General features: G+C 49.5%; 1 protein-coding gene across 1 annotated transcript in view; it reads right to left on the bottom strand.

Moving 5' to 3' along the window:
* Positions 1-21789, bottom strand: part of LOC106612930 (2-(3-amino-3-carboxypropyl)histidine synthase subunit 1) — a 177337-nt gene that overhangs the window by 146947 nt on the left and 8601 nt on the right. The window contains 1 exon segment of the mRNA XM_082956329.1: positions 14647-14710. Coding sequence (XP_082812455.1) covers positions 14647-14710 — 64 coding nt within the window.

Genomic DNA, 21789 nt, shown 5'->3' with positions numbered 1-21789 from the left:
ACACACACACACACACACACACACACACACACACACACACACACACACACACACACACACACCCCCCCCCCCCCCCCGATAATGTAGATCACTCAGCCTCTCCTCGTACACACAATCAGGTTATGGGTGTGACATATTTATATCCTGCACCTGGTGATGGCTCATCTTTTATTTCATTACATTTCAGACAAGAGCTCCTATTCGTCCTGCGTCTGTGAGCAGGGATGGAGGGAGAATATTGGAGGAGGGGAAGAGGCACTTCCCTGGGTAATAGCAGGGCAACTCAGTGGAGAGGAAGCCTCATTATTTTCTCTTTAGAAGAATCAAGTTAGAGAGAAAGGAAAGGCAAAAAAATGGAGGGAGAGAAAATAGAGAAAAATGAAAGTCTGACTGAGTTAGTGTCAGAGTGGGAGATGAGAGAGGGAGATGCTAGAGGGAGACAAGAGAGAGATGATAGAGAGATGCTAGAGTGAGATGCTAGAGGGAGATGCTAGAGGGAAACAAGAGAGAGATGATAGAGAGAGATGCTAGAGGGAGGGAGATGCTAGAGGGAGACAAGAGAGAGATGATAGAGAGAGATGCTAGAGGGAGATGCTAGAGGGAGATGATAGAGGGCGATGATATAGAGAGATAATAGAGAGATTAGAGAGTAGGATTATAGACAGAGGGGACGATAGAGAAAGGGAGATAATAGAGAGAGATTATAGAGAGAGCGAGATGATACAGTGAGGGAAAAAAGTATTTCATCCCCTGCTGATTTTGTACGTTTGCCCACTGACAAAGAAATGATCAGTCTATAATTTTAAATGGTAGGTTTATTTGAACAGTGAGAGACAGAATAAAAAATAAAAAAAATAAAAAACACATGTCAAAAATGTTATAAATTGATTTGCATTTTAATGGAGGGAAATAAGTATTTGACCCCCTCTCAATCAGAAAGATTTCTGGCTCCCAGGTGTCTTTTATACAGGTAATGAGCTGAGATTAGGAGCACACTCTTAAAGGGAGTGCTCCTAATCTCAGTTTGTTACCTGTATAAAAGACACCTGTCGACAGAAGCAATCAATCAATCAGATTCCAAATTCTCCACCATGGCCAAGACCAAAGAGCTCTCCAAGGATGTCAGGGACAAGATTGTAGACCTACACAAGGCTGGAATGGGCTACAAGACCATCGCCAAGTAGCTTGGTGAGAAGGTGACAACAGTTGGTGCGATTATTCGCAAATGGAAAAAACACAAAAGAACTGTCAATCTCCCTCGGCCTGGGGCTCCATGCAAGATCTCACCTCGTGGAGTTGCAATGATCATGAGAACGGTGAGGAATCAGCCCAGAACTACACGGGAGGATCTTGTCAATGATCTCAAGGCTGCTGGGACCATAGTCGCCAAGAAAACAATTGGTAACACCCTACGCCATGAAGGACTGAAATCCTGCAGCGCCCGCAAGGTCCCCCTGCTCAAGAAAGCACATATACATGCCCGTCTGAAGTTTGCCAATGAACATCAATTTGTAAGTCGCTCTGGATAAGAGCGTCTGCTAAATGACTTAAATGTAAAAATGTAAAAAACATCTGAATGATTCAGAGGAGAAATGGGTGAAAGTGTTGTGGTCAGATGAGACCAAAATGGAGCTCTTTGGCATCAACTCAACTCGCCGTGTTTGGAGGAGGAGGAATGCTGCCTATGACCCCAAGAATACCATCCCCACCGTCAAACATGGAGGTGGAAACATTATGCTTTGGGGGTGTTTTTCTGCTAAGGGGACAGGCAACTTCACCGCATCAAAGGGACGATGGACGGGGCCATGTACCGTCAAATCTTGGGTGAGAACCTCCTTCCCTCAGCCAGGGCATTGAAAATGGGTCGTGGATGGGTATTCCAGCATGACAATGACCCACAACACACAGCCAAGGCAACAAAGGAGTGGCTCAAGAAGAAGCACATTAAGGTCTTGGAGTGGCCTAGCCAGTCTCCAGACCTTAATCCCAAAGAAAATCTGTGGAGGGAGCTGAAGGTTCGAGTTCCCAAACGTCAGCCTCGAAACCTTAATGACTTGAGAAGATCTGCAAAGAGGAGTGGAACAAAATCCTTCCTGAGATGTGTGCAAACCTGGTGTCCAACTACAAGAAACCTCTGATTGCCAACAAGGGTTTTGCCACCAAGTACTAAGTCATGTTTTGCAGAGGGGTCAAATACTTATTTCCCTCATTAAAATGCAAATCAATTTATAACATTTTTGACATGCGTTTTTCTGTATTTTTTTGTTGTTATTCTGTCTCTCACTGTTCAAATAAACCTACCATTAAAATTATAGACTGATCATTTCTTTGTCATTGGGCAAACGTACAAAATCAGCAGGGGATCAAATACATTTTTCCCTCACTGTAGAGGGAAAGAGATGATAGAGGGAGGGAGAGAGATGATAGAGGGAGGGAGAGAGATGATAGAGGGAGGGAGAGAGATGATAGAGGGAGGGAGAGAGATGATAGAGAGAGGGAGATGATAGAGGGAGAGAGATGATAGAGGGAGAGAGATGATAGAGGGAGGGAGATGATAGAGAGATTATAGAGGGAGGGGGACGATAGAGGGAGATGATAGAGAGAGTTGATAGAGAGAGTTGATAAAGGGAGATGATAGAGAGAGATGATAGAGAGAGAGAGAGATGATAGAGAGAGATGATAGAGAGAGATGATAGAGAGAGAGAGATGATAGAGAGAGAGAGATGATAGAGGGAGAGAGATGATAGAGGGAGATGAGTGAGGGAGAGATATTAGAGAGAGAGAGATGATAGACTCAGTGAGCATAGCCTTGCTATCGAGAAAGGCTGACGTCGGCATACCTGGCTCTCAAGAGAAGACAGGCTATGTGCACACTGCCCTCAAAATGAGGTGGAAACTGAGCTGCACTTCCTAACCTCCTGCCCAATGTATGACCATATTAGAGACACATATTTCCCTCAGATTACACAGATCCACAAAGAATTTGAAAACAAACCCGATTTGGATAAACTCCCATATCTACTGGGTGAAATACCACAGTGTGCCATCACAGCAGCAAGATTTGTGACCTGTTGCCACAAGAAAATGTCAACCAGTGAAGAACAAACACTATTGTAAATACAACCCATATTTATGTTTATTTATTTTTCCTTTTGTACATCGTTACAACACTGTATATATATACATATAATGACATTTGTAATGTCTTTATTATTTTGAAACTTCTGTGAGTGTAATGCTTACTGTTAATATGCAAAAGTGAAATAAACAAAAATGTATCTACCTCACTTGCTTTGGCAATGTTAACATATGTTTCCCATGCCAATAAAGCCCCTTGAATTGAATTGATAGAGAGAGGGAGAGAGGGAGAGAGGGGGAGAGGGGGAGAGGAGAACAATATAAGAGCAATGGAGTGAGTTTAAACATAAGGAGGTTGTGTGATGAAGGGGGTGTAAATAAGGTGGTGGAGAGAGAGGGGGCAGTGAGAGAGGAAGAGAGAAGAGATCGAGAGAGAGAGAGGAGAAGGCCTCTGCTGGCTGAGTGCATAAGGCAGATGAGCTGTTTGCTCCGGGGTTTGTAATATTAACAAATCTGATATCAGTAATCTGCTTTGCACACACAGAACACAGAAAATACCCTGACAAAAAACTCCCCTCCAAAAAGAAATCTGTCAGGGCCACCGTGTTGGATGATGATGATTAAATGTTTCTCTACTTCTTCCTCTCCCGCCTTTCTCTCTGAGCGTTTTGCTCAACAAAGCTTTCTTCCATTTAGCGTTGTCGTACAAACACTATGACTCCCACGCCCACGTCTTACACCAGGAAAATTGGAAGACAAAACACATGTGAAAATGACAGACTAATTGTAGTCATCGAGAGTGAATGGGTACATTAGATATACTGGTAACGTGGTAACATGGGCGGCAGGGAGGCAGGCAGGCGGGCAGGCAGGGAGGGAGGGAGGCAGGCAGGGAGGGAGGCAGGCAGGCAGGGAGGCAGGGAGGGAGGCGGGCAGGCAGGCAGGGAGGGAGGCAGGGAGGCGGGCAGGCAGGGAGGGAGGGAGGCGGGCAGGCAGGGAGGGAGGGAGGCGGGCAGGCAGGCAGGGAGGGAGGCAGGGAGGCGGGCAGGCAGGCAGGGAGGGAGGCAGGGAGGCGGGCAGGCAGGGAGGGAGGCAGGGAGGGAGGCAGGCAGGGAGGGAGGCAGGCAGGCAGGGAGGGAGGCGGGCAGGCAGGCAGGGAGGCAGGCAGGGAGGGAGGCAGGGAGGGAGGCGGGCAGGCAGGCAGGGAGGGAGGCGGGCAGGCAGGGAGGGAGGCAGGCAGGGAGGGAGGCAGGCAGGCGGGCAGGCAGGGATGCAGGGAGGGAGGCAGGGAGAGAGGCGGGCAGGCAGGCAGGGAGGGAGGCGGGCAGGCAGGGAGGGAGGCAGGGAGAGAGGCGGGCAGGCAGGCAGGGAGGGAGGCGGGCAGGCAGGCAGGCAGGGAGGGAGGCGGGCAGGCAGGGAGGCGGGCAGGCAGGCAGGCAGGCAGGCAGGCAGGGAGGGAGGCGGGCAGGCAGGCAGGCAGGGAGGCGGGCAGGGAGGGAGGCGGGCAGGCAGAGAGGGAGGCAGGGAGGTGGGCAGGCAGGGAGGGAGGCAGGCAGGGAGGGAGGCAGGGAGGGAGGCGGGCAGGCAGGCAGGGAGGGAGGCGGGCAGGCAGGCAGGCAGGGAGGCGGGCAGGGAGGGAGGCGGGCAGGCAGAGAGGGAGGCAGGGAGGTGGGCAGGCAGGGAGGGAGGCAGGCAGGGAGGGAGGCAGGGAGGCGGGCAGGCAGGCAGGGAGGGAGGCGGGCAGGCAGAGAGGGAGGCAGGGAGGTGGGCAGGCAGGGAGGGAGGGAGGCGGGCAGGCAGGCGGGCAGGGAGGGAGGCGGGCAGGGAGGGAGGCGGGCAGGGAGGGAGGCGGACAGGCAGGCGGGCAGGGAGGGAGGCGGGCAGGGAGGGAGGCGGGCAGGGAGGGAGGCGGGCAGGCAGGCAGGGAGGGAGGCAGGGAGGGAGGCGGGCATGCAGGCAGGGAGGGAGGGAGGCAGGGAGGCGGGCAGGCAGGGAGGGAGGCAGGCAGGGAGGGAGGCAGGCAGGCAGGCAGGGAGGGAGGCGGGCAGGCAGGCGGGCAGGGAGGGAGGCGGGCAGGGAGGGAGGCAGGCAGGCGGGCAGGCAGGGAGGCGGGCAGGGAGGGAGGCGGGCAGGGAGGGAGGCGGGCAGGGAGGGAGGCAGGGAGGCGGGCAGGCAGAGAGGGAGGCAGGGAGGTGGGCAGGCAGGGAGGGAGGGAGGCGGGCAGGCAGGCGGGCAGGGAGGGAGGCGGGCAGGGAGGGAGGCGGGCAGGGAGGGAGGCGGGCAGGCAGGCGGGCAGGGAGGGAGGCGGGCAGGCAGGCGGGCAGGGAGGGAGGCGGGCAGGGAGGGAGGCGGGCAGGGAGGGAGGCGGGCAGGCAGGCAGGGAGGGAGGCAGGGAGGGAGGCGGGCATGCAGGCAGGGAGGGAGGGAGGCAGGGAGGCGAGCAGGCAGGGAGGGAGGCAGGCAGGGAGGGAGGCAGGCAGGCAGGCAGGGAGGGAGGCGGGCAGGCAGGCGGGCAGGGAGGGAGGCGGGCAGGGAGGGAGGCAGGCAGGCGGGCAGGCAGGGAGGCGGGCAGGCAGGGATGCAGGGAGGGAGGCAGAGAGAGAGGCGGGCAGGCAGGCAGGGAGGGAGGCAGGGAGGCAGGGAGGGAGGCGGGCAGGCAGGCGGGCAGGGAGGGAGGCGGGCAGGCAGGGAGGGAGGCAGGGAGGGAGGCGGGCAGGCAGGCAGGGAGGGAGGCAGGGAGGGAGGGAGGCGGTCAGGCAGGCAGGCAGGGAGGGAGGCGGTCAGGCAGGCAGGGAGGGAGGCAGGGAGGCGGGCAGGCAGGGAGGGAGGGAGGCAGGGAGGCGGGCAGGCAGGGAGGGAGGGAGGCAGGGAGGCGGGCAGGCAGGGAGGGAGGCAGGCAGGCAGGGAGGGAGGCGGGCAGGCAGGCGGGCAGGGAGGGAGGCGGGCAGGCAGGGAGGGAGGCAGGGAGGGAGGCGGGCAGGCAGGGAGGCGGGCAGGCAGGCAGGCAGGGAGGGAGGCGGTCAGGCAGGCAGGGAGGGAGGCAGGGAGGCGGGCAGGCAGGGAGGGAGGCAGGCAGGGAGGGAGGCAGGCAGGCAGGGAGGGAGGCGGGCAGGCAGGCAGGGAGGCAGGCAGGCAGGGAGGGAGGCAGGGAGGGAGGCGGGCAGGCAGGGAGGGAGGCAGGCAGGGAGGGAGGCGGGCAGGGAGGGAGGCAGGCAGGCGGGCAGGTAGGGAGGCGGGCAGGCAGGGATGCAGGGAGGGAGGCAGGGAGAGAGGCGGGCAGGCAGGCAGGGAGGGAGGCGGGCAGGGAGGCAGGGAGGGAGGCAGGGAGGGCAGGCAGGCAGGCGGCAGGGGGCAGGGAGGCGGGCAGGCAGGGAGGGAGGCAGGGAGGGAGGCGGGCAGGCAGGCAGGGAGGGAGGCGGGCAGGCAGGCAGGCAGGCAGGCAGGCAGGCAGGCAGGCAGGCAGGCAGGCAGGCAGGCAGGCAGGCAGGCAGGCAGGCAGGCAGGCAGGGAGGCAGGCAGGCAGGGAGGGAGGCAGGCAGGGAGGCAGGGAGGGAGGCAGGGAGGGAGGCAGGCAGACAGGGAGGGAGGGAGGGAGGTGGGCAGGGAGGCAGGGAGGCAGGCAGGCAGGCAGGCAGGCAGGCAAGGAGAGAGGCAGGCAGGCAGGCAGGGAGAGAGGCAGGCAGGGAGGCAGGCAGGCAGGGAAGATGGGATGAAGCTCAGACAGATGTTTTCAGTAACACCATTAGATAATCCTTTAACTCCACCAAAAACAAGATCATTACTGCTGGGTCTAGTTCGGTGAGTGTTTCTCATCTATCTGTTCTGGCAGGTTCTCAAACAGCCTGGTCATTATGTAAAAGACCACAGCTTTATCAACATACTCCACAGCACTGCATTCTGAAAGGCACTTGAATCCAATAAAAAAAACGAAACAAAATGATATGGCAACTGTTATGGGAATCCAATATATTTGTACAGAGCTGGGAGTGGAGAACCCTGATATGCTTCAATCTCATCTATAGAGAGCTTTAAAAAAAAATGCAGACATTTATTATATAATTGGGTTATCAGATGTCAGAACAAGGCGTAAAAGGAGGAACCAGTGGACAGCACAGTGGACCTGGCAGGGCTGAGGGGACATTAAAGGCTTTTAGTGGTGTTGCAGAGGGAATACAGTTTGATGGAATCTGATCTGAGGTCAGTCACTAGGCTTTAACCCCTCTGCTCAGCCAGAGATAGGATAAATCATGTCCCCCAGGTTTCTTTACATGATCCACTGGTATGGATGAACCTTTTACACCGCAGCCATTTTAAAATCATCAGCTCAGAGACAAAAAAAGGGCATGATATAAAAATGTATGGTGCTTTTCTCACTGGGATGTGCAAATACACTGTCTGCAGCAACACACACAAACTGCAATCCAAATCCCCATGCCCAAAAGGGCTATGTACAAGTGAGACAAAATGGTTACAAAGAGCTATCACTGTTGTAATTGATAGTAATATTCCGTCTCTCTCTCTTCCTACAACCTCCCTCTATTATCTGTCACTCTGTTCCCTCCAGTTATATGACAATCTCTCTCCTCCTCCTCTTTTTCCACAACTGCTCTTAATTTCAACAACTTGTTTTGGCTTCTCTCCTCCTCCTCTCTTCCCTCCCCCTCTCAACATTTCTCATTCTCTCAATCCTTGGCATAGTCCACCGCCGTGCTGCTTTCTAGACCTACTGACATTCTACTAGAATATTCTGCTCTTCTCTATCCTCCCCTGTTAGACATTACATTATTTTGCTCCCTCATCCCATAAGGTCATCCCTTCATCTTTGCCCTCCCCTCCTCCTTCACACTCTCTCCTTCAGAGGGAGCACAGGGCAGATGTGTAGCTAACCTTTACAAAGCAGGAAGCCATGTTACAAACGGCTCATTAGGTCCTACAATAGCCTCTCCACTTTATACGTGGATACTACTGATCTCTGTTCACAAGAATCTGTATTTTCACATTCAGTTCAGATACACACTGAGGTGTACAAAACATACCCCATTCAAAGGCACTTAAAACTTTTGTCTTGCCCATTCACCCTCTGAATGGCACACAAACACAATCCATGTCTCAAATGTCACATGGCTTAATAATCCTTCTTTAAACCGTCTCCTCCCCTTCATCTACAATAATTTAACAAGTGACATCAATAAGGGATCATAGCTTTCATCTGGATTCACCTGGTCAGTCAGTGTACAGTATCAACGTTCAGAGATATTAACATTGTTGCAGTGTGTCCATTTTAAACCAACGGTATTAGAACATGTAAATACATGGAACTCTAGTTTTCTATTATTCAAATACAGAATTAGCCATTGGCCCATTTCCATTTTGCTCACATTGAACTGGCTGTCAACTGCCTGCATTCACTCCAAAATAACATCTTAAAAGCCCCAAACTCATTTTAAATGTGCATGAGCATATGTCCACACATATTCATGTTCCCCTTTGAAATTGCAGGTAATATTATGCATCGCTCTCGGTGTTCAATTATGTCTGCATGTGGTGGGGCTGGAATGTACGGTTGGTCCTAAATGATTTTGCCTGGTCTGAGTTAGTGATACAGGAGTGAAATAGGAGAGAGTGGAGAGTAGGATGAAACCTTGAGTTTCCCGAGCAGAGCACTGAACACTCCGTATCTCACACACACAACGCTGGGCAGACAGACGAACGGACAGAGGAATATGTTTATTTCATTACTTCATAAATAACCAAGATTCCCTCAAAAACAGCACACTGATGAGTTCCCTACTCCGCTCCCTCCGTCTCCCAGGGTAATTAGCTACTGTGGCGTTCTGTCGTCAGCTGCTCACTCACTCATATTTCATTTAGGTGCCGATCCCAAATCACACCCTATTCCCATTATAGTGCACTACATATGACCAAATTCCATAGGGCTCTGAAAACAAGTCGTGCACTATAGGGTATAGGTTACCATTTGGGATGTACCCAGGCAGTGTGATGGAGAGACAGGGCAGACTGTCAGCCTTTCAGTCTCTCTATAAAGCCCATCAACTCCCCATGGAGTTGTCCCCCTGGACATACAGACAGCTGGGAGGGACGACTACAGTCTATATGATGCTTCATCTCTGGAGTGCATCGATTGGATTTTCAACACAGGTCAAGCAATTTCCCAGGTGTTATCTGCCAAGGCATTATATGAGAGGCAGTATATCACCAGCAGCTATCTGCCATCCTCCAGTCAGAGTGGTGATTTAGGTTGGCCAATATAACAGAGTGGTCTATAGTTTGTGGGATATGGGATACAGGTGTGGGAGGATCTTTTTCCACCTGTGACTTCCTGCAGCAGGCTGCACTTAGAGACTTCTCACTAAACCTGAAATAGCACTGGAAACTTACCTGGTCGTGGGGATGGGAGTGGGCTGGGCATACTATAGCTGCCTGGTCCAGTTGTGTCCGGATGTTTGTGTCTGCCTGTCTCTGCTCAGGGCCCTTAGACCGATGTGATTGGGCTTTTGGGAAGGTAGTGAGGGGGCTGCCAAGCAGGAGAGCTCATTAGTCAGAGAGATGCCCTGTGTCTGTCTGTCTGTGTGTGTGTGTGTGTGTGTGTGTGTGTGTGTGGTGTGTGTGTGTGTGTGTGTGTGTGTGTGTGTGTGTGTGTGTGTGTGTGTGTGTGTGTGTGTGTGGGTGTGTGTGTGTGTGTGTGTGTGTGTGTGTGTGTGTGTGTGTGTGGGCTCTGTGTGTGTGTGTGCGCCCACAATGGGGGCCCTGCTGCTCTCTACACCCAGTGGGAGCTTCTTATGTAATTGGTGGGGACAGAAGGCCGGGACACACACTGTCACACCCAGGCTCCCGCTACCTACTGCTCAGCTGTGCTGTGGGAGGAACGGAGAGGCTGGGGGGCGAGTGATGAGAAGAGGCCAAGGAGGCTCCTGCCAGTCTTCCTCTATAAAGGCAGGGCTGACATTTACCATGGAAGGCTGTGGGCTGAGGCTGCTTCTGCTGCTCACACATACGCTACTGCAGACTAAAATGAATAAAAGTGTCTGAAATTGATCAGGTTCTGGCTGATGAAGCCTCAGGATGGGGTCCAGAGAAATGATGGAGTGACCAGAAAGGTCTGAGACAGCAGGGGCTCGCTCTCTCTGTGTGAGTGTGAGAGAAAGAGAAATGAGGCTCTAAACTCCCATTTCATTCACTCTGCTGCCATGAACAGTGGCAGGTCAATCACGGCCTGTGTTTCATCTGACATGGCATACAACTGGTGAGGCTGTTGCTCTAAGTGGCGTGCTGACATGAAAATAGCCAGAATATCTAACCACTACATTTATAACAAAGGGCCAGTCAATCATAAGTAACATTCTCCTGGGCCGGCACAGTGACAAATCTATGTTTGAAAAGCCGAAATATACAAATGACTTCCTCTTTGTTTCATCCTGTGAACTGCGTGAGTGTATGAGCCACTGAATAGGGCCCTCTGTTGCATAATGCTCTCATGTCATGTACCTTCACCCCCAAGTACAAGATCCTAGTTATGTCACAAGTCAATATCTCTCTGTGTGGAGCAGGCCCATCTTTTCCGTGCCAGAGAGCAGGTGACAGAGGACATTAAATGTTACTGCCACCCCTCTCCCTCTCTACTTCTCTCTCCTTCCCAGTCTCCAGGATTAGGCCATGGATGACGACAACACAAGCCCTGGCTCTCCACTCCCGGAGCAACACAGTAAATATTAAAGGAAGTTCATCAAAGTATCATTCAAGGCTGCGGTGAAGACAGATGGCCTGGCATCAAAGGCAATGAAACATATGGCAGGATGACAACACACACCATCGCCCGCCTGTCCAAGTTAGGGATTCTTTCTGTTGTTCTGATCACTTTTTCCTCGCTTGTGTTCTTATCTGTCTGTTTACTTGTTGTGCAAGTTGAGTTATGCCTTAAGTTTCTTTGAATGGCTTTGGCAGTTATCAAGAGAGACGCTGCACCAAATGGCACCCTATCCCCTACATAGAGCCCTATGGGCCCTGGTCAAAAGTAGTGCCCTATTTAGGGCCCTGGTCAATAGTGCACTATTTAGGGAATAGGGTGCCATTTGGGATGCTGGCAGTGTGTAGCTGTATTACAGGGAAGCAGAGGATACAGTGAGAAGTTAGAGCATGCCTATTCAACTGGAGACATTACAGCAGACCTTTACAAGGTTTACTAAGTTCTTTGAGGGCCTATCAAAGCCTCTTTAAAGAACAGAAGCAGGCCTGCTGGTGGGAGACATTCTAAATGATCAGAGGAAGCGCGGTGCAGTCTCTCTACTTCTCAGTGGGAGAGAGTATGCTTACAGATGCCTGTGTGGAACAGATAGCCACATATTCTTAGTATGAGCCAATCCTCCATAGTGTGGCTGAAAAGATATATACTGTACTGTTGAAAATGAGAGCAGCTTATACAAGCCTACTACTGTCGGTTTCAGTGTGTGTCCATGCATGTACATTGCTCCTTTCATGAGCACCTCTGTCCCCTTGTGTAGGCGATCTCTCTGGCTGTATGTGAGCACTGAGCACTGTGCTGAATCTATATCCTGGAGGTGCCAGTCTCTACCTAGCCCCTGTGTTTTTGTCTGTGTGTGTGCGTGCGTGCGTGAGTGTGTGAGCGCCTGCGAGCGTGTTCACTCTCATAGTTGATGTGTATTAACTGACTGCATGGGCTACAATTCAGAGCAGCTTGCTCTCATTAGGGCTTATAGCTGTCCATCCCACCCTCCTTACCCACGGGGCAGCTTAGCCCCTTCATCCCCACACTGATATGGACAGCTATAAAGCCCTGGCCACGCCCCAGTCCCCACACCACACTGACTGACGACCAAATCAAATCGTATTGTCACAAACACATGGTTAGCAGATGTTAATGAGTGTAGCGAAATGCTTGTGCTTCTAGTTCCGACAGTGCAGTCATATCTAACAAGTAATCTAACAATTTCACAACAACTAGCTAACACACACAACTCTAAAGGGGTGAATGAGAATATGTTCATATAAATATATGGATGAGCGATGGCCGAGAGGCATAGGCAAGGTGCAATAAATGGTATAAAATACAGTATATACATGTGATATGAGTAATGTAAGATATGTAAATATTATTAAAGTGGCATTATTTAAAGTGGCATTGTTTAAAGTGACTAGTGATCCATTTATTAAAGTGGCCAATGATTTCAAGTCTGTATGTAGGGAGCAGCCTCTCTGTGTTAGTGATGGCTGTTTAACAGTCTGATGGCCTTGAGATAGAAGATGTTTTTCAGTCTCTCGGTTCCAGCTTTGATGCACCTGTACTGACCTTGCCTTCTGGATGGTAGTGGGTTGAACAGGCAGTGGCTCGGATGGTTGTTGTCCTTGAAGATCTTTTTGGCCTTCTTGTGACATCGGGTGCTGTAGGTGTCCTGGAGGGCAGGTAGTTTGGGACGGTGATGCGTTGTGCAGACCTCACTACCCTCTAGAGAGCCGTGCGGTTGACGGCGGTTCAGTTGCCGTACCAGGCTGTGATACAGCCCGACAGGAGGCTCTCGATAATGCATCTGTAAAAGTTTGTGAGGGTTTTGGGTGACAAACCAAATTTCTTCAGCCTCCTGAGGTTGAAGAGGCGCTGTTGCACCTTCTTCACCACGCTGTCTGTGTGGGTGGACCATTTCAGTTTGTCTAGGATGTGTACACCGAGGAACTTAAAACGTTCCACCTTCTCCACTGCTGTCCCTTCTATGTGGATGGGGGGGTGCTCCCTCTGCTGTTTCCTGAAGTCCACGATCAGCTTGATGGAGCCAGGCCCTGACTAGTCACTAAACATCCATATCTGACAGAGCCCTCTGCTGACCCCACAGAACAGGTCAGATACAGCATGGTGACCAGGGACACCAACTATCCAACAATCCCTCTGTAGCTAGATCCCCTATTCAAGGGCCATGCCCATTCCCTAGATGTACTGACTTCATGTAACACTTGGCCTGATCATTGGAACACAGTGAACTATTGTGACCTGGGGGTCAAATGAGGTTGCTGATGTATTTATTTATACAGAGAAGAGAAGAAACACAAACAACAACAACTGATGACAGAGGAAACTGCTCTTTATATAGACTGTAGGATCTGGATGGGGTGAGAGGGTGAGACATGCAGGAGAGAAGGGGGAGGAGAAGAGGTGTGAGGGAGGTGAGGACGTGAGGAAAGCAATCATCTGCCGTTAATTGCTCTCATTAGCTGAGATGGGCTGAGATGATGAGGTGGCTTTAGTTTAGAGAACTCTGGGATGAACACAGCGTATACAGTGTTGGTTTAAGCCCAGATATGAGAGACAGCTCTCCTGCTGATAGCAGTGCCGCTGATAAGACAGGGCCACTATCTCCTCCTCTCTCTCTGAGGGGTGGCCGTACAGGGAGTGATGGAGAGATTAGAGGGAATGAGGGAGGCGTGGCACTAGTGGTGCGATGGAGAGGGGTTAAAAGGAAAGTGGAGAGCTGGGTCAAGGAGGAGAAGAGGGGAAAGTTGAGGGAAGAGAGGGAGAAAGTCAAAGCATTCAGCCCACTGCGGTTCCTTTTCTCACCGGTCCATAACTGTGGTATGACAGGCATGGCTTCATACGAGGACACCATGAACTACGTTTCCTGTCTGAAATCAAATACGGTCTCTGATTGAAAACCATGTGGAAGCTTCCCTTCCCAAGCTCACTATCCTTTACGTCCATCAACTAACCTCATTAGTATCGAACACACACCTAGGAAAGAAATCCACTTTGGATGTGGAGTGATGCAGCCATCTTCTTTTAGATAACCCTTACAGTCGTCACAGCAGAGAGAGGGAGGCAGAGAGGGGTGAAATGAGAAGATGAAAGAAACAACCACAGAAGTCAAGAAAGCCCTTAAACACACAGAGCTCCTCTTTCAACACTTCAAATGCATATTTTAGATCTAAACGGAAGTGTTTTTCTTTGGGATTACTACTTTTTTTTCAACCAATTTATCAATGTTGCACAAACTTGTTTTGGCACGGCGTAGGCCAAAGCTCAGTGTATACAAGACAAATGACCGTGGGAAGGTTTGGCCTCCTGCATCAGTTTGTACGAGTGTGTCTGTGTGATGGAGTGTTTGTGTGCAATAGGGGTCTATGCAGCCTATAACAAGATGTAATTAACAAGAATAATGGCTGTCCCCTCCTCCAACCGTGATCGAGTGAAGCGTTGATAGCCGCTCGATCCGTGGACGCAATCGTGTCTAATTCTCTGCTGAAGACCAGATATGAGCTGGCTGCGGCAGGAAGGGAATGATAACAATGGCTGGCTTAATGACTAGAGTGGCCATGCCGGCTCAACTTCAACTTCAGCAAGAACGACGACTGCTCACCCACCCACCCACCTTCTAAAACCACCAAAACTTTAACACAAGTCAAGGGGATCCGTTTCAGGGAGAAACATCAATGTTTTTAGCTAACAACAAATAGATAGAATCAGTTTTATTTTAAAACGAGCATGAGTCACACTTTCCACCTATTAAAAACATTAGTGAGTGGTGAGTGTTTGTATGCCGTACCTACCTCTCGATGATGTCAGCGATGACACAGGCAAACATCTGCAGTCCCTCTGGTAGCTGCAGGGCCACTGAACAGAGACAGCCAGTCAGAGGTAAGGTTCAGAGGACAAACTAGCCAGCCTACACATAAAACTGCAGCTTGAGTGACAACCACGTTATTTAATACATCCTAGACAGTATATACATGTATATTGTTGCTTATGTTATTACTTCAGAGTGCTTCACTGAGACAGAAGGAAGCTGACATTTCAAGGTAATTCTCTCCTGTCCATTGCATTACTGTTGTCTTATCTTACTGAGTGATGCACAACAGGAAATGGAAGTGTATCAGCTGTGCTCTGTCTTCACACTTCCCTTTTCTCCTAGCAATCCATTAGTCACCTTTTCTCCACCTGTCTCTGTCAATGACAGCCAACAGCTTCATGAGTCACAAACACAGTCACACAAATATCCCTCTCACAACGCAGACCGCTAAGGATCAGGAAACGTTGTGCTTCTTCTCATGCAGCATTAAGATATCATGGAGAAATGGATCAAATCGCTGTGAAATGGGAATCAAGCAAATCACACAAAGGAAGGATTGGTCCTGCTGCTGATGTGAAGGGCTGAGAGCAGCATGTGTTTCCAGTAGGACCTTATTTGAGTGTGACACCAGCTAAGACGAATCAATGGGAAATGCTTTCATCAGGGGGTTGACTCATTGCCAGGGTTGAGACGCAAAATATCACACCTCTTTAAAATGATGCCAACAACTTTACATAGAAAAAATGCTGTAAAGAAAGGCCTGCTCTATCAAAATGTAGCCTAGTACAGTTTCTCAACCAATTTCCTTTTATTGTGGAGAATGTGCAGGATTTTGGTTGTAAACATCAAATAAACATGATGATGCATCAGACATAACACAAATGTTGCTGATCTAGAGATCTAGGCTACAGGACATGGAGAAACAGCTACACTTAAAGTCAGAGGAAGAGGACACGGGGTGGGGTAATATCTGCCACTGAGAAATGGCAGAAACCCTTTGGGAAAACATACAGAAAACTGGTCAGACAAACAACTTCTGTGGCGGACCACAATTAAACCCATATTTCAAACACAGACAGCGCTATACACTGACCAACATATATATATTTTTGGTCATTTTTACCCCCTTTGCTCCCCAATTTCGTGATTCTGATCTTGTCTCATCGCTGTAACTCCCCAATGGGCTCAGGAGAGGCGAAGGTCGAGTCATGCATCCTCCAAAACATGACCTGCCAAACCACACTTCATAACACCCGCTCGCTTAACCTGGAAGCCAGCTGCACCAATGTGTCAGAGGAAACACCATTCTACTGACGACTGACGCCTGCAGTCACCCAGCCCGCCACAAGGAGTCGCTAGAGCGTGATGAGCCAAGTAAAACCCCCCGGGCAAACCCTCCCCTAACTCGGGCGATGCTGGGCCAATTGTGCGACGCCCTAATGACACAGCCTGGGATCGAACCCCAGGCTGCAGTGACACCGCATCACTGCGATGCAGTGCCTTAGACCGCTGCACCACTCGGGAGGCCCTGAATGACCTACATTTCTAATTAACATGGTTATTTTTCTGTCATAAATTACAAATGCTGTAGCCACAGTCAACAGTAGAAGGCAAAACGTACAAAATGGGGGTTATCATGTACAACATAGATTCACTCAAAACTAGGCTAGTTCATCCATCCCTGGCAAAATGCATACAGGTGTTGCAGGTTCTGCAATGTTGGCAAATGTACAACACATCACAATAGGTCTAATCCTTTTAGTTTTCAATTGATATCACATTAATTTCACATTGGAACAGATCCTTTATGAATAACAAAGAGGTTTTTTCCCCTCACATCAAGCCATTGCGTCCTCCTTGCGCAAATTGGTTATCCAGAGCTGTTGTCTTGGTAACAGACTGATGTCCTTATGTTGGCGTGGTTACATATTGTGCTATGCATACTTATGTAAAGTGCTCAGCATGAATGAATATTTAGCCTTTCTTTACTCAAATGGGATTATACCAGTGTGATATTTATGTACAAGCCGTTCGTCCACTGTCCTCTCACAAATCCCCTTGAATTTGATGTCATTTTCAGTAATTGAAGGAACACTTTAAATGTTTCCCTGCATCAAAGGTAGTGTAACCCAGTCTGCATTTCCAGTGCCTGCTGAGATCAGTGGGCTGCCTTTAGCAGACAATGGGACTCGTGGAGGCTCTGTTAAAATAAACTTTAGATACATCACGAAGAGTGTTGACAATGTTTCACTGTCAGACAGACCCTGTCACATCACCTTGATAAACCATGTGACTACAGTGAATGGAAACGTAGACTGCAGTGTTGAGAAATATTTCAGGCCCATGTTCACAGACTGCAGTGGTTTCCTACAGCAAAGACAAACAACAAAAACAGGACTGTAGACAACACTGAACAATAAAAAATGGCCTAGGAAAACTAAAAAGGCACTGACAAAAAGAAAGGATGGCCCTGAAGTGTGATGGATGGAGGAGAGGAGTGTGTCTTTCTGATGAAAGGTTAAGGGATCACTGTGCACCATGTAGACAGACAGAGACAGGTCGTTACCTGGAAAAGGGCGAGTTTATTAACCGAGAAAGGTTTCTAAGCCTCACCACAACCCTGGCTGACAGAAGCCAAGAGCTCTCTTTCCATCTGCTCTCAGTGTACAGGCTCTGCACAAGGGTTTAGAAGCATGTGTGTGTGTGTGTGTGTGTGTGTGTGTGTGTGTGTGTGTGTGTGTGTGTGTGTGTGTGTGTGTGTGTGTGTGTGTGTACACATGTGAGCTGAAATGTCATGAACGTCACAGGAGCATTATCACAAACAAAATGTCAAGAATGCTTGTGTGTTTGTCATTCATCCTCCCACGGAAACACGTACCAACATGCACATATGATAGTCTGTGATTGGTTTGAGTGTCGGCCTGTCAGAAAGGGGAGGTTCTGTCTGGGTGGTGTCAACAGAGAGTTGGTACAGCAACCCGTTTTAGAGAGTGAATGGAGAAAAAGGTCAGCTGAGGAGCTGAAAAAAACAAGTTCACTTCCGAGTCCCCAATCCTGTCTAGCCGGGCCCGAAACACTGAGATTAGTTCTGTTTCAGATTTGACTTGTGTCTAGAATAGTATTAGCATTCTATAACAGTGTGGAAGGTGCTCAGGGGGCTTGTGTTCAGTCTGAACTTCTTCAGCGTAATCATCAGTTACACTATACTGTGGGGCACACTTCATCTGCACTCAGATGTGTGCTGCCGCAGAAAATAAACGTTGCCTCAACCTCTGTCTGCAATTAGTGGCTGGCTGCTCTAATAGGACTTCTCCCAGACTTTACTTTCTAAAACCTTCTCCAAAAAACATCTGTAGACTTGTGTAGATGTAACATAAAGAATTCAGAGGCGTTAAACGAGAAGACCAGAGGGAAATCATACGCATCTGTGACTGCTACTGCTAACCTTTTTGATTATTTGCGATGCTGCTCTGTCTCTGAGAGAAACAGTTGTGTGTTTGTTTCGCAGCCCTGAGGGAAACATGTTCATGGTTCCTCCAGACACACAAGGTTGTTTTGTCTCTCTGTTCACGTTGTCCTGCCTGTTTCCTGCCTTCCACTTTCACAGGTACAATTCAGTGTGCAAGGCTGAACAACTATCGTTTGAAAGAGACTATGGCAGGCATGGAAAATTCAGCACACAGGGAAAACAAGATTTAAAAATACAAGGACAACATAGAGAGGAATTGAGGTATGATAAAGAATGTGATCAGTTAAGCTATGGCTGTAGTATTTAACAATAATGGTTGTAATATAATCATTTTGTGACTGCTTATGTTTGTCCTATTTCATTGGAAATGTTTTTTGCATATGCCAACTCCCCGAGACAACGGAGAGTGGGATCATGGCTAGGGTCAGCCATAATCAAATGCGAGCAATTAGGGTTAAGTGCCTTGCTCAAGGGCACATCGACAGATTGTTCACCTTGGCGGATTGGGGATTCCAACTAGCAACCTTTCGGCTAGAGGCCCAACGCTCTAACCGATAGGCTACATGCTGGCCCAACATGAAATTGCTCCTGCACCACTCCAAAATGTCCTATATTTGGTGAAAAGAAGAATAGAAGCATTCTGAGGATACATTTTTGAGCCTTAAAAATAATCTGTACATCCTGTTCATTTTGTTAGGGTTCGTGCAGGGTTCGTGCAGGGTTCGTGCAGAGTTCGTGCAGGGTTCGTGCAGGGTTCGTGCAGGGTTCGTGAAGGGTTCGTGCAGGGTTCGTGCAGGGTTCGTGCAGGGTTCGTGCAGGGTTCGTGCAGATCTCCAAGGGTTTGAGACATTCAGGAATGAGACTGACGAGGTAACAATACATTAATAGAAGACGGTAATCGATAAGATAATAAAATATCTGAAGAATTATATTCGGGAAATTTAAACTCTATAAACAACATTCCCATGGTGCCCCGACTTCCTAGTTAATTACTATTCCGTGATTAGTTTAATCACGGAATAATTACACATACAGAATTGATTTGATAATATACAGTCTTCACATTTAATGACAGCAAACGCTACGACACAGTCAAATCTGAAATTCTGACGTTTCTAAGGAGCTATGGTAACTCTCCAGAACCACATGTATGCTCACTTAGCTGTTGCTTCTGTTTACACTCAACAATTGAGGCTGGGCAGTAAAAACAATGGTGTTTGCTTGCTTCATTTCATTCCATTCCAACAGGAAGTTAAATGACCAAAACAAAGACGACAATTCAACTGAGAATGAGCGAGAGAGGCTGAGTGGAAAGGGTTCAAAGCCCAGGCAGAAACAGATGGGGAGGGAGAGAGAGAGAGGGGTAGAGTGCAACAGAGTCGATAAGGTGATCTTTGGTTTTGCGAGCCCAGAGAGAGAGAGGAAGCTCTCTAATGAAACCAACACAGAACAGAGACGGTGGTATCCTTACAGCCACCCTATCCCAAATAGTACCTAAAGGGCTCTAGTCAAAAGTAGTACACTGAATAGGGAATAGGGTGCCATTTGGGAAGTATTCGGAGAGACATAGCAAAGCTCATCTCACCCCAACTATGGGGACCAGTCAAAGACCACCCCATTCTCCCTGCACACCACTACCTGCTACTTAGCTTACAGTATGAAACGCTTGTTGATGGCTATCATTTCCATCAACAGGAGATGAGCGTTTTGCCATCCACACCCGGGTAGATACAGGACTTTAGATTTCTGGCAGCGCTGGGTGGATTACTCCCATATGTCTTTAATTAAGTTAGCATGTTTCACACCATACTGATATTGAATGCGGCTATTTTCTTCACCATCCCCTCTTGCCCCCTTCCCCTCCATTCTAGCTCTCTAGGTGTGATTGATAGATGAGAGTATCAATGCCGTCACTGTGCCCTGTATGGGTGAGTGCACTGTGCAGTAAGAATGCAGGTACTTGGGGCTGTTGAAAGTGTGTCAAAGAGTGACAGAGAATGACTCAAAAGCCACAGTGGTGAAAGTGGGGTCTCTCAACCCTCTCATCACCATCACAACCAATAACACCTCACCCCTCTCATCACCATCACAACCAATAATAACCTCACCCCTCTCATCACCATCACAACCAATAACACCTCACCCCTCTCATCACCATCACAACCAACAACACCTCACCCTCTCATCACCATCACCATCACAACCCAATAACCCCTCACCCTCTCATCACCATCACCATCACAACCCAATAACCCATCACCCTCTCATCACCATCACAACCAACAACACCTCACCCTCTCATCACCCTCTCATCACAACCCAATAACCCCTCACCCTCTCATCACCATCACCATCACAACCCAATAACCCATCACCCTCTCATCACCATCACAACCAATAACACCTCACCCCTCTCATCACCATCACAACCAATAACACCTCACCCTCTCATCACCATCACAACCAATAACACCTCACCCTCTCATCACCATCACAACCAATAACACCTCACCCTCTCATCACCATCACAACCAATAACACCTCACCCTCTCATCACCATCACAACTCACCCTCTCATCACAACCCATAACACCTCACCCTCTCAACACAACCCATAACACCTCACCCTCTCATCACAACCCATAACACCTCACCCTCTCATCACAACCCATAAATCCTCACCCTCTCATCACAACCCATAAATCCTCACCCTCTCATCACCATCACAACCCAATAACACCTCACCCTCTCATCACAACGCAATAACACCTCACCCTCTCATCACAACCCATAACACCTCACCCTCTCATCACAACCCATAACACCTCACCCTCTCATCACAACCCATAAATCCTCACCCTCTCATCACAACCCATAAATCCTCACCCTCTCATCACCATCACAACCCAATAACACCTCACCCTCTCATCACAACGCAATAACACCTCATCCTCTCATCACAACCCAAAACACCTCATCACCCTCTCATTACAACCCAATAACACCTCACCCTCTCATCACCATCACAACCCAATAACACCTCACCCTCTCATCACCATCGCAACCCAATAACACCTCACCCTCTCATCCCCCATCACAACCCATAACACCTCACCCTCTCATCAAAACCCATAACACCTCACCCTCTTGTCACAACCCATAACACCTCACCCTCTCGTCACAACCCATAACACCTCACCCTCTCGTCACAACCCACAACACCTCACCCTCTCATCACAACCCATAACACCTCACCCTCTCGTCACAACCCATAACACCTCACCCTTTCGTCACGACCCATAACACCTCACCCTCTCATCACCATCACAACCCAATAACACCTCACCCTCTCATCACAACCCAATAACACCTCACCCTCTCATCACAACCCAAATAACACCTCACCCTCTCATCACAACCCAATAACACCTCACCCTCGCATCACAACCAATAACACATCACCCTCTCATCACAACCAATAACACCTCACCCTCTCATCACAACCATAACACCTCACCCTCTCAGCACAACCCATAACACCTCTCCCTCTCATCACAACCCATAACACCTCACCCTCTCATCACAACCCATAACACCTCACCCTCTCATCACAACCCATAACACCTCACCCTCAACACAACCCATAACACCTCA

The sequence above is a fragment of the Salmo salar genome, chromosome 09 (assembly GCF_965601325.2).
Source record: "Salmo salar chromosome 09, fSalSal1, whole genome shotgun sequence".
Lineage (NCBI taxonomy): Eukaryota > Metazoa > Chordata > Actinopteri > Salmoniformes > Salmonidae > Salmo > Salmo salar.
The sequence above is the reverse complement of the archived record's forward strand: the minus strand, read 5'-3'. Positions and strand labels throughout refer to the sequence as shown.